The sequence below is a fragment of the Marmota flaviventris genome, chromosome 10 (genome assembly GCF_047511675.1).
Source record: "Marmota flaviventris isolate mMarFla1 chromosome 10, mMarFla1.hap1, whole genome shotgun sequence".
Classification (NCBI taxonomy): Eukaryota; Metazoa; Chordata; class Mammalia; order Rodentia; family Sciuridae; genus Marmota; species Marmota flaviventris.
The window spans coordinates 14,951,788-14,965,229 of record NC_092507.1 but is presented as its reverse complement, the minus strand read 5'-3'; the positions used below and the strand labels follow the sequence as shown (position 1 = coordinate 14,965,229).

General features: G+C 55.3%; 1 protein-coding gene across 1 annotated transcript; it reads right to left on the bottom strand.

Moving 5' to 3' along the window:
* Nucleotides 1-12,243: 12,243 nt before the first annotated feature.
* Nucleotides 12,244-13,230, bottom strand: Fam43b (family with sequence similarity 43 member B). Its single transcript, XM_027936986.2, has one exon. The coding sequence runs from the start codon at nucleotides 13,228-13,230 to the stop codon at nucleotides 12,244-12,246; it is 987 nt and encodes a 328-aa protein (XP_027792787.1).
* Between the last annotated feature and the right edge of the window lie 212 nt (nucleotides 13,231-13,442).

Sequence of the window (13,442 nt, the reverse complement as noted above, 5' to 3'; positions counted from 1 at the left end):
GGTCTGGCCCCGCCCAGCTGGCCTCACTCTTGGTGCATCCCCTGCCAGTCTCCCACCGCGTCCAGCCACCTCTGGCCCAGGGAGGTTCCGGTCATGCCTGTGTCACCATCAGGCCTTTAACTGGGTCATTCTCACCCCCCTGGGGTCTTCAAGCGGCAGGTCCTCTGAGAGTCCTCCCCTGACGGCAGAACACCCCCGTCTCTGTTCCCTTCCCCTGCCCCATCCTCCTGGGAGCACGGATGGCTATTGGACAGGGTTAGTCATGGGTTTACCGTCTGCCGGCTATTGCGACAGATGAGTGTCTGTCTTGAATCCTGTTGTGTCCTGGGCACCTGGGCCAATTCCTGCATGGAGTAGAGGCTCAGAAATGTATGCAGAAGGCTGGGGCTGGGGCTCAGGGGCAGAGTGCTTGCCTAGCATGTGTGAGGCACTGGGTTCGATTCTCAGCACCACAGATAAATAAATAAAATAAAGATCCACTGACAACTAAACAATATTAAAAAAAAATATGCAGAAAGAAGGGAGAGAGGGAGCCCCAAAGTACAGTTTGGGGGAAACTCTGGGGCCTCAGAGAAGACCAAAGTGTCCATAGCATAATTGCCATTCTTAGTTACTTAATCTTTCTTTCCCTTTTTTTTTTTTTTTTTTTTTTTTTTTGGTACTGGGGATGGAGCCCGGGGCCTCGTGCATGCTAAGCAAGCACTCTACCACCTTAGCATGCACTCTCCCACCGAGCTCCATGACAGGCCATAGTTACTTAATCTTAATGCCTTCCGCATCCCCCAATCTCCATCTGAAATTCCTTTTTTGCCTCATTCAAGAGCAGTCAGGCTAAAGTGTGCCCAGAGCAACCCTCTCCTCCAAGGCCCCGGACACCACAGGCAGGTTTAAGGTGGCCTCACAGAATTCCCCAGCATTGCCGCAGCCCGGCTGGCTGGGCAAACTAACAGGGGGGGCGGGTGACAAGCAACTTGTGTAGATTGATACAGCAGGAGTGGGAGCCGTTTATTGTAGGACAGGAGGGGTATATATACATTCCACACAGCTTACCTTAATTAACATAAACTCGATACAGCAGTCAACCAATAAGGAATCTCCACACTTAATGGCTCGCTGGCATTACTTCACAAACCACTCCCTCTGGCAAAATGCCAGGCGCCATCTTGACTTGTTTACAGACCCTAACACAGCATCAGTTCATTTTATACTTGGGGTGACTGAGGAGTCTAATAGGGAGGTTCTGAAACCAGAGAACTGGTTCTGAATCCTTCGAAGATGACAAGAGCCACGTTTTATTGTGCTACTATTTAGTGCCAAACAAGATCTTTCCATGCCTTTTCACAGTCCATCCTCAGAAACACCTCTTGAGGTGGTTGTATTCATTACCAATTACTGCACCCCAAACTACCTTAACTCAGCAACTTAAAAAGAGCACCCATTTTATTTGCTCACAGTTCTGTAAGCCAATTGGAGTAGACTCAGCTGGGCTATTATCCTGCTGGTCTTGCTGGGGTGGCTTTTCTTTTCACCTACCAGGGTTTGCAAATGGCCCCACGGCCTTAAAGCTCTGTGGTGAACTGTGCCTTCTAGGTAAAGTCTAATCAGATGAGGAAAGGGGGTCACCTCTCTGTGCAGTCTTCCAGGGACCCTGACGCCTTCTGTCTTGTGACCCTGCCACTCCCTAGGTCTTCAGGGTCCCTTCCATTCTGCTGACAGATGGGGAAAGAGGGAACAGGCTTGATGGGAGGGTTAGCCTGAGGAGTGGGGTGCATTTGTGGGCTCCGTGTAAAAGAGGCCTCACATTCTATGGGCTAGAACTTGGCTCTATGGACACTCCTAACTGCAAGGGAGGCTGGGAAATGTGTTGCTATGACTGTAGAAGAAGAGGTGATGGGTTCAGTGGGCGTCTAGCCAGTCTCTGCCATGACTGCCATTTCTAGCCCATTTTCAGGATGATTAGATGACCTTGGGAACGTCCACCTCACGGGATGGGGGAGGAGAAAGGCACCCACTTTGCTCACCCTTCTTTCCCCCCCTGGGGAGGAGTCACCTTCTAACTTCATTGACTTGGTTTATTCAGCCTCTGGCTCATCGCTGGTCTCTCCTCACGTGAATGTGAACTCCAGGGGGGCCGGGATCCCATGTGCCTCCTTCACCACTGTGACCTACCGTGACCTACGGAGCAGGCCAGTATCTAATATGCTGCAGGCGCTCCATTGACGTTTACCCAGAGAAAGGTGAATGAATGAGGGGCGTGGCCCCTTGCCTGCGGCCCAGTCCCCACAGTACATTGGGCCCTGAGTGGACAGCAGTCTCCCCTGTGCCTGTCAGGAATGCGGTGGGGCCAGTGGCCAGGCACAGAGAAGGAGCCAGGTCTGAGTGTCAACCTCCCCAGGGCCACACCAGGCCGACCCACTCTGCCTGCAGTGGCTTTCGCATCACTGTTTCTATAGTATCTGACAAAAACGATTTCGAGGAGGAACAGTTTTGGGGGGACTCAAGGTATCAGTGGTCTCAGTCCACAGATGGCTGACTCCGTGGCTCTGAGTCCCAGATGAGACAGCTTAGCATGGGGGAAGGGTGGGGGGAAGCTGCTCAGCTCCTGGTGTGGTCAGGAAGCCAGGAGGGAGGGGAGGGGGAGGGAGAGAGAGGGAGGGGGAGGGAGGGGGAGGGGAGGGAAAGGAGGGGGAGGGAGGGAGAGGGAGGGAGAGGGAGGGAGGGCTGCAGCTCTCCAGGGCCTGCCCCCCAGAGAGTCACCCCTCTGGCCATGCCCACCTGCCCAAAGTAGCCACCCAGTCCATTCAAGCTAGGATGGACTAATTAGGTAGGTCACAGCTCTCACCTCCAAACATTAGAACATTAACAGGAGGTTTTGGGGGACACCCCACTTCCAAACCACAACACTGCCCGAGGCCTGTGAACCTCTCCCCTGACGGCCCCTGCCCTCTGGTCTGGGTTTCTGACCCCCTCTGACTGGGGGAGGCTTTCTCTGAACATTAGCCGCCCCCACGGCCAAGCCACTTACAGCCTCTGCTACCCTCATTCTAGGACAGTCTGTTTCCCAGTTCTCCCCCCACCCAGGTCCTGACTCTTTTTCTCTCTTTCTCTTTGCCATAAAATGCGGAAGGGAGCCTGGCTCCTCCTTCTAGTTTTGAGGGAGGAACATGAGCATCAGGGAGCTGATTCAAAGTCCAAGCTTCAGAGCCATCAACTCTATAGCCTTCCTGTCCCTCATTTTCCAGAGGGAAACAAAGTCCAGAGAGAAAAAGGGACCCGGTCAAGATCTCCCAGTGTACAGGTGACCAAGATCTGCCAGCCAGTGCGCCACATCACCTTCCTGAAGGGGACAGTTTCTAGTCCAGGTAGTAGCCGGAGGGCATCTGGGAGAGGACTCAGAGGGTTTGTTGTGGCTTTGAGGATGAAGAAAGAATGCCACCAGGACTTGTCACAACTCGCAGCCTTTAACCTGCAGGAGCCCGTCTCTTCCCCAGCCTCTACGGAAGCCAGCAGCCAGCAGCCAGCACCAGGAGGAGCTGGGGCCACCAGCCTCTGTCACCCTGAAGTAGCAAAGGCACCTCTTGAGGTGGAAGAAACCTCCCTGGACTAGCCATCAGGAGACTTGGGCTCTGTCCATTCAAATCTTTATGAAGCACCTACTATGTGCTGGGCACTGTCCTCAGCAGCAGAGCTGTCTATCTCGTGGCTTTTCTATCCAAATGAGGAAACTGTTCCTGAACTAGTAGAAAACGATGTGATCGATATTATTTCAGATGATGATGAGTGGTGACGACAGCAGGAGATGATGAGAGGGTCAATAAGACCTGGAGTTGTGGGAAGAGTGGAACCAAGAAGGCTTCTCCAGGGAGGGGCATTTGAGCTGAGAGCTGTGTGCAAGGAGGAGGCGACTGTGCAAAACCTGAGAAGTATGGTCCTGGCAGAAGAAATGGCAAGTGTAAAGGCCCTGAGGCAGAAATGACCTTGAACTATGACTGGTGAGGACAGCTGGCAGTAGAATATAGAAAGAGGTTTCACCTTTTTGCCGGTAACTCTTTAGGATCTCAGTACATATTATCTCCTCACTAACACCCAAATTTTGGGCATCTATGAGTTTAAATAAGCCTGTGTTTATTTAAAGCTGTGTTTATTTTTGTGTTTTTTATTTTAGCAGCTTTTGTACAGGGACAAGGCTTCTGTCTAGCAGTCAGAGACCCTCAATTCTGGCCCTAGTTTTTCCTATAGCAAGCTGCGTGCCCTTGAACAAGTTCCCCTGCTCATCTCCAAACCAAGGATTGGACCACAGTCCTAAGGGCCCTCTTGGCTGAGGCATACTGACCCCAGAAATTCATGAAAACACTTCTTTTGCTTCTTTTTTGGGGGGAAGGGGATTCACTGGAGATTAAACCAGTACCCCAGCCACTTCCCCGTCCTTTTTATAATTTTTAAAAATTTTGAGACAGGGTCTTGCTAAGTTGCTCAGGCTGGCCTGAACAGGAAATCCTCCTGCCTCAGACTCCCTAGATGCTGGGATTATAGGCCTGCACCACCTGCCTGGCCCATGTAAATTCTTCTTGTTCCTGTGTTCAGCCGTAGGTGCTGCGCCCTGTGTATTTGCTCCTTCTGCAACAAGTGTGTCTTGTGCTCTGCATACAACAAGCAGTTATTAGACCCTTTAAAACAACCTGAGCACACACTGCAGAGGGCTGGGGGAATACACTGAGCGAATCGGACTTAAATTCACCAGGCCCCCTGAGCTGGGCCACCTGCATGAGGTGAGAACCCAGCTCATTGCAGAATAATGGGTTAGAGAATGACTCCTTTTTTTTTTTTTTTAATAAACAAGGAAATCTCTATGCTGTGTACATGCACTTGTTCATGTTCAGGTTCACAGGACCAGTTGGGGAGGATGACCCGGGGCTGTGTGTGCGCTGAGAGTACAGGAGAGGGGGTTGGGGCATGGGGAAAGGCTGGGAGAGGGAATCTATTTGTTCTTTTTTCTTATTTGCTCTTTCACTGGTTTCAAATAAAAACGTGTTGCTTTTATCGTCTTGGAAGAGGAATGTCATATAGCTCTAAGGGGCGTGACTGCAGGGGGATGCATCCTTCCAAACATCTTCCCTCCACCGACACGTCCCCTGCTCCCTGGGCAGCCCTGACCCCACAGCGCATCTGGGAAGAGCAGGAGACCCACCTGGGGCCCAGCCCGCCTCCCACCCTGCGCATCCGTGTGATTTCGGCAGAGCCTCATGGATGGCCATCGCAGAGTCTTCTGGGCTTGGGTTCTGAGGTGGAGACAAATGGGAGTGGCCAGTGTCCACTTTGATCTTACGGGAATGTCCCTCTTCCCGGCCCACATCCCCATCCCTATTTCAAAAGCGGCAGAAGGATCCCATTCTCCAGTCCCTGTGGGATACGGGATCACAGGCGTGATTATGACAGGACAGGCAGATGCCCAGCCTGCTCCAACCCTCTCCTGTTCTAGTGCTTCGGAGGCACTGGATGGCCGCCCTTGGGGGGCCTCCGAACATTACTGCAGATGGACACCCCCACCCGGCCAGCAGCCACCCTGCTTATGGGGGCAGGGTAGTGGGAGCTCGGCAGGCTGTTTCCTGGTCCCCTCAGGCTCCCCTCCAGGAAACCCGCAGGTGTCTATTTTTAACCACTTCCCAGTGGGCTCAGTCCTCCCTCCTGACAGGGGCCCTGCAGCCCGGGCTCCCGCAGCTTCCTTATCTGGGAGCTGGGGGGGGGGGGGGCATCCCGGCCCGTGCACACTGGGAGCCGCCTTCCCAGTTCCATCCAGAATTGAAAACAGGCCTTGAGCCAGGGCCGGGGTGTTAATTCCCTTGCCTAGAGAAAATGGAGACGGAGAGCTGGGAGTAGCCTTGTCCTGGAGTGGTCAAAGGCAGTCCCAGGCCTTCGTTAGCAAGATCAGCCTGCTCAGCTCATATCCATCCTCAGAAGCCCCCTCTCCGTCAAGATGCCCTAAGGACCGGCTTAGTGGGCCAGATTAATACCCAGGGAGATCGCTCCCCAGTTACAGCTGATGGAGGAGGGTGGATCTCACCACCCAGAGGCCAGCTTGTGACTATCAAGTGACTGCCGGTCAGCCTCCTGCTGCGGCACTCACACGGACCAGAGACTGTGGGCAAAAGAGGTGGGTAGATTCAGCATCAGAGCCACACGAGGGACAGGTGCAAGGAAGGCAGCCAGTCCACTGAGGAGACTGGGAAGGTACATGAAGGGCAGCTATGATGGAAGGCCGGGTGGCCCCAGAAAGAGAAAGGGCCTGGGGACTCCTGGATTCCCTGAGCTGGCTGGATGTCTTACAATCGGGTGCTGTGAACACCATGAAAGCCTTCCTTTCCAGAACTGAATCTGATGAGAACAGCAATGGTGGGGACTGGTTGCTCCCAGTCTTTTCTATCCCAAGGGATAGAAAGCCCAACCCACACTGGCCTAAGCACAAAGTACAATTTACTGTCTCAAGGAACTGAAAACTCCAGACCCAGGCAGGCTTGGTGGGATGGAGGGGCTTCAGCAACGTTGTGGGACGTGGTCTTGCTTTTTCTGTCCCTGTTCTGCTTTTCACTGTGCTGCCCTCTTCCTCAGGTGCTCTCTCCTCATGGTGGCAAGATGGCTGCCAGCAGCACTAGGCATGCCTCCCACTCGCTCAGCAACTCCAGCAGAAAGCATGCATCTCTTTTCCCTAAAGTCCCTGTTTCATCAAAAGTCCCAGAACTGAGTCCCACCAGCTCTGATCAGGATGCATGCCCTTCTCTGAACTAACATCTGTCCTGAAGGAGATGGGATATTCTGATCTGTCGGGCCTTCGTCACATGTCCTTCTCTGGAACTGGTGTGGAGACAGGAGGGACTGAGAGTAGGGAATGGATGGCTTCATCAGGAACGCAGGAGGAGCGGGTTACAAGGAGGCTGTGTTAGTCAAGGGAAGCCACCTGTCACAATAAACAACCCCCATGCCTGCCACCCAACACAGTAAAATGGGAAATTCTGTTCCTACTGTTGGCAGGCACAGAGCTGGTAGGGACTCTGCCACCCTCAAGAGGGGCTCCCAAGGACACCCTAGGTGATGACATTCAGCAGACAGGCTGGGGGATAAAGCAATGATCGTGTTTTTTCCGATGCAGTCCTGAGAGGGGAGCACGTGATTCTGTTGGCCAGAATCCCACGCCCCAGCCTGGGAAGAGGGGAGACTGGAGCTAGGGGGGTGTGGGAGGAAGAAGGAGCAGTGTCCACTGCAAAAGGGGAAACGAATGGGTGCTGGGGAGGCAACACAGGGTCCCCCTGTGCTTTCTACAGCTGAACTCCTTTGGTCCTCTTGGTCAAGCATTCCCTGCATGTAGAGTGTTGGCCTTGGCTGTCCAGCAGGGGTCTCCTTTATGATGTCCTGGACTCCAGCCTCCCCTCTGGCTCTTGCTGCACCCCTACCCCAATCTCCTTCTGATCCTGAAGTGCTGATTGGCTCAGGGCCTCCGGGTCAGCTGATGAGCCCACAGGTGCTCTGAGGACAGGCAAGGGCCACAGAGGGTGAGAGGGGACAGGTCTGGCCCAGAGACTGGCCAGAACTGCAGGCCAGCCTCCTTAATCCATTTCAGGTGTCCTTTTCCTTGACTGAAGCATTTTTTTTTTCTCCTTAATCGTAGTTCAGGTTGAACAGTGACCGGGAAGGGAAGCTGACCCATTACTTATAAACAAATAGCATCCTGCTAGCTGAAGGCTGGGGCTGGGAACACCTTGGCCAGCAGCCGCTAATCCTTCCCTTGCTCTCTCATTCATTCACCGGAGTGCTTACTGTGTGCCTGGCACTGTGCTGGGTGCTAAGGAGAAAAAGGCTATCTGAGAAGTAGAAGTTATTGGACTCGATATAGTCTAACGCAACCAGGCCTTTGTAAGTTGAATAACCGGAGACGAGTTGCTTCTAAGGCTACCTGGAGTTAAGTCTTCCAACGTGGTGTGGAGACATCAGGGATTTTAGATGGGGCATGAACAACATATTTGTTCCAAAGACCAGGCACCTGGTCTCCTTACTCCAGATCTGTTTTAGGAGACTTCTGGATAAAGTGATAATAATCAAGATCGCAGTAACCACCACTTACTCTGTACCTTGGGCACTGTGCTAAATAAATGATCTAAATACAAAGCCTCACTTCATTCTTCCAACCACCCAAGATGTCACCTTACCAAATCCCTGGAGTCGTATAGCCATCAAGTGGCAGTGATGGGACTGGCACTCAGCTCGTCTGAACCCAGCCTGGGTTTGGCTGCCTGCGTGTTAAAACAGAGACTACATCTGTCCAGATGTCCTCCCACCACCCACCCGGAGCGCAACCCCAGCCAGTGTGTCTGGAGGGTGGCTGGTCATTGCCAGGAGCGGCTCCGCATTTGGAGAGTCAGCTCCATGTGGCCTGGACGAGCCCAGAGAGCAACAGGGCCCAGTCGTGAGGCTTTGAAGCAGAACAGAGCCTGGGAACCCTGGCCTCAGGGCTGACCTCCTTAGGAAGCCACCCGTCTGAACAGGGCGTCTGAGGACAGTTCTCCCTCAGCATCCCCGCGCAGAAGCTTGGCAGAGGAAACGCTCCTCCACCCACTTGGTTTCCTAGCCCACGATGGCTCTTCCAGCTGGCCGTTCATTCAGTTATTCATTCAGCAAATGATTACCGAGCACCAACTCTCCACCCTGCTGAGGACCAAGTACTGAAGGAAGCGGGAAATGAAGGTGATCAGTAGGAGAGAGAAGACGCTGACATTGAAAGAGTAGGTCAGGGCTGGGGTTGTGGCTCAGTGGCAGAGCGCTTGCCTGGCATGCGTGAGGCACTGGGTTCAACTCTCAGCACCACATATAAATAAATAAATAAAATAAAGGTCCATCAACAACTAAAAAAAAAAAGTAGGTCAAGGTAGAAGGTCATGAGGGCCATGGGAAAAGCCACAGGGAGAGACCACCCCCAGATTTGGCAGGAGTGCGAGAGGGGTGTGCATTAAAGCAAGTTTCCAGGAGGTGGACCTGGACTTTGAGGGAAGGGTAGGATTGAAAATGTATAGCTAAAGGAAAGGGCTCCAGGTAGTGGGAACAGCATGTGCTAAGGCCCGGAGATAGGGAGATGGTGATATATAGCAATAAGGGAGCCATTCTGGAGGCAGAGGGCAGGGAAAGGGTGGGAGATGAACTGGGTGGAGAGCCAGGATGGTTGGTAGGTGGGCCAGCTGACTGTGCTGGGGCATGCTACAACAGTTGCAGTCCAGTCCCTCCAAAGTGAAGAGACAGAGATAGGTCCCACACGTCCCAGGAGAGTCTTGACCTCCGTGCTGTGGATGGCTGGATGCATGCCTCTTGCTCCCGCTGCCTTGTGTGAGCTCACCTTACATGCTCCAGCGGTCATCTCCAACAGCCAACAGACCTCAGAGCCTCAGGGCTGGAAGGGAATTTACAAAGCATCCATCCCGTGATTTAAAAAAAGAAAAAATCTTTTTTCTTTTCCAAATCACAGAATCCCCAAGCAGAAAACGGACTGCTCTAGTTAAAGCTGGGTGGGGGAGCCTTCCCATTCAATCTCCCGGAGGCTCCCCACAGGAGCTCCTGGGAAATCTAGAACTCAAGGAGTGTGGGTTGAAAACCACTGGTCTAGCCTACTCCCAATCTCATTCCATGGGGAGGAAGGAAAGCCAGGAGGAGACACAGGGGTGCCAGGCCCCCTGATTGCTACTTTGGGGCTCTTTTCTGCCCTGTGTCTAGGTTGGAGGAGAAAGCCCGAGTGCAATCAAGGATGGGATGTGCGTGGCTCCCCTACACCCCTCCCTGTGGCCTGCTGGCTTGTCTCACTGCAGCCCCCTGGAGGAGCGCTGTGGGGCCAGGTTCTCTTTCCACTCTACACAATAAGAATGGAGACGTGGCCAGCAAAATGACTTACAGACATTTTAATTCCAGGCCTGGTAAGTGTAGCTTGAGTGAGGGAGGGAGAGGCTGGGTGTGCGTGCATGCACGCGTGTCTGTGTTGGAGGCCGCAGAGGAGAAAAGTGAAGTAGCAGGACAGAGGCTGGGCACGGGTTTGTGAGTTATTATGATTATTTTGGGTACTGAGCCACACCTCCAGCCCTATTTTGTATTTTATTTAGAGACAGGGTCTCACTGAGTTGCTTAGCGCCTTGCCTTTGCTGAGGCTGGCTTTGAACTTGTGATCCTCCTGCCTCAGCCTCCCAAGCCTCTGGGATTATAGGCATGTGCCACTGTGCCCAGCAATTCTGTGAATGATTATCAGCAACTACCCATTTAATCTACACACTTCATTCAAGAAAGTGAGACCTGGCAGAGAGGACTTGGGGGCTTAGCATGGTGCTTGCTGCAGGCAGGTGCTTTAGTAAATATGGGCTGCGTGCATCTGCATGGGCCATCTTGGTCAATCCAAGAGGCTGCCTTGCAGCCTGTGGTCCTCTCCAGGTCTGACACTTACTTCTCCTTCTGCAAGTGGGGAAAACATCAGAAAAGCCTCGGCAAAACCCCAAGGGAAACAATGGGCATCCTTGCCAAGTGGGTCCTTGTCACCCCTGATGTAGTCTGCCCCTGCTTTCCTCTTCAAAGCCCCCTGACCCTGAGAGGGTTCCACTGGAGTGAGGTGACAGTGGTACCCTCTGTCCTGGCAGCTCCGGGAAACAGAATCATTCTGATCACTGGTGATGGCAGAGACCACCCGTGTGGTTCACCCTGGGCTCAGTGCCCAGCTCAGCACAGGAATAAAGAAGATATCCAAGCTCAAGAGTCACTCCATCACAAAGGTCTGCACAGATTTCTCCAGTCCTCTCAAAAGAAAACTGGGCTGCCAACCCTCCTCCATAACCCTCCTCTCATTCCTGAAGGGACACACAGTCTATACCACATATTGTGACATACACACGAAACTTCTTGAAAACACAAGGCTCATAAGAAGCCCTCACTCAGCTCAGGGCCCCCTCCTGCCAAATGTCCCAGAGACACTTGCGTCTGAGTGCCCAGTGTACAGACATTGTGGGAAGCCGAGACCGAGGAGGCTCCTCCAGGGCTTGGCTCAATGGGTTTCAGACACAGCTTATGCCTCTCCCCTGACATTAAAGGAACAGCTTCCTGACAGCAGCCCCCACCCCAAACCTGGCAGCTGGTTCCAGCCAGCTACAGGAGCTATGTCCTGGGTCTCTTCCTGCCCTGCTGGGTCCTGAGGACCACCTCAGCCCCTGCGGCCTGGCATCAAACACAAGACAGGAGGGATGACAGGGCTGAAAAAGCAGATCCACTTTATTTACAATGATCAGTTGGTAACACAGATCTTTGGGCTTTTTTGTGGCCCTGTAGAGACACCTCCCTGTGTTGGGGTAGCACACTCTCCTTCTTCAGCCTGCCATGTGAATCCAGCTGCAGTCAGGACTACTTGCCCAGAGCCTTGACTTGGGGCATTTCTCCTCCAGCATCTGCATCCCCACACACCAGCCAATGGTTCTTCTTACCTCCTTTGGAGGCCCCATCTTTGGTCCTGGCTGTTGGCACCTAGTGGGGGACCTTACTTATCTGTCTGTAGATGGAGTGTGGAATCCTTAGGGGTGCCAAGGCACAAGCTCTGGCAGCTGCCTGGTGCAGAGCTGTTACCAGCCCAGTCTGTCTTCTCCAGAGGCAGAGCAGTGAAGTCCCAGGAGTCCTCCAAGGCATAGAAAGGCCCCACACAAGGCAGAGAATTCTTCCTCGTTAGTTTGACCTTCAGACGCTGTGCCCATTATGGGCCTGGCCTCAGTTTCCCCCAGTCACTCCATTCTTTCCCTACAAGAATGCCTCTCCAGGATGGTTCTTACCACGGGGAAAAAGACTAGAGGGACCCAGGGCAGGGCCACTGCCTCCACCCTGGTCAGGGTCCAAACCCACCATCCATGGTTTCTGAAAATTTCTCTCCCTTCTCCTGAGAGGATGTTTTGGCTGGAAGCAGGGAGGTCTGTGGGCACAGACTCGGTGTAAAGCGCAAGGGCAGTTCCCCAACGGAGGGCCCAGGAAACTCTGGGTTTGCAGGGAAGTGAACACGCCACCCCCCCAAAAAAAATAACCCAGGGCATATCAGGTGTCACCCTGAGCCAGGAAGAGGGGCGAGGCGACGACGAGACCACAAGGGCGGCAGGGCCAGGGACCAGCGGGGAGCCGAAGCGGGCAGGGCCGGGGTTGGAGGCAGTAAGTCTGGCGGCCCGGTGTGGGGCGGCGAGTCCTGCCCCTGGGCTCTCAGCGCGCCTGGCCCGCGCGCTCCCTGGGGCCGGCCTTCCAGCGGCGGGGCTGCGCGGGCGGCGGAGGCGCCGGGGCGCCCCGCAGGCTGCACGTCCTCAGCTCCCGGGCCAGGCTGAGCACCTCGGGCCGCTCGCGTTGGGGGGCTCCGGCCTCGCCCGACTCCGCGTCCTCCTCCTCCTCTTCGTCCTCCTCCTGGATGCTGCTGAGGCGCGGCGCCCCGCGGCAGCGCTCCGTCGGCGGCGGCCGGTAGGCGCACTTGGCGTTGAGCAGGCGGCGTAGTGGGGCGCGGGGCACCGAGGCGGCGGCGCCCCCTGCGCGGAGGTGCTGCTGGCGCACGTGGCGCGCGTCGCTTTGGCGTTGCAGCCGCTTGAAGTCGCTGAAGGCCGCCAGCGCGGTCTGGCGGAGCAGGCGGGCCAGGGCGCGCGCCTTGTGCGCCCGCGCCAGCAGCACGGCGTGGCAGCGCAGCACCACGGCCTTGTGGCGCGCCTGGTGGCGGTAGACCCAGGCGAAGACACGCGGGTGGCGCCCGTCCGCCGTGCAGTAGGTGATGCGCGGCAGAAGGTAGGCGTGCGTCGGCCTGCGGCCCCCCGATCCCCCTGCGGCGCTGCGCTCGCACGGCTGCATGCGGATGCCGTGCGGCCCCAGCGTCAGCTTCATCTTGGTGCCCCCGCCCGGCCCGCAGCGCGCCCAGATCTTGCCCACCGCGTCGTCTGTGCAGCCGTCGCCCTTGGCGTGCAGGGTGACGGCGTTACCCAGGTACCACACCGTATAGGTCGGGTCCTCCCGGTTGAGCTCCACTTTCTGGCGCCGGCTGCGGAACACGCGGCCCAGGCGCTCCAGCGGCCAGTCGGGCAGCAGGTCCGGGCAGGAGCGCAGGAAGCTGGAGAGGAGAGACGTGTAGGCGAGCCCCGGGCTCAGGCTCTTCGTTTTGCACTTGGCCTCGTCCTCCACCAGCACGAATTTGTTTCGCCTCCAGGGCAGCATCGCGGCGCAGGGGGCTGGAGGCGCAGGGAGCTCACCAGCGTCCTGTCCAGCGACCCAGGGAAGGAAAAGCGCCCAGAAGCCCACCGCCCTGTAGTCGCGAAAAGCTGGGCGGCGCCAGAGACAGCCGGTGCCCAAGATGCCCAGTGCCAGGCGGGGCTAGTTTCGCAGATGCCCGTTGCCCAGCCGGGCTGGCCGCCGAGATGCCCGGGCGG

Bases quoted from the DNA above. Each gene is read 5' to 3' on its own strand.
- Fam43b (XM_027936986.2), bottom strand. From the start codon at position 13,230: ATGCTGCCCTGGAGGCGAAACAAATTCGTGCTGGTGGAGGACGAGGCC.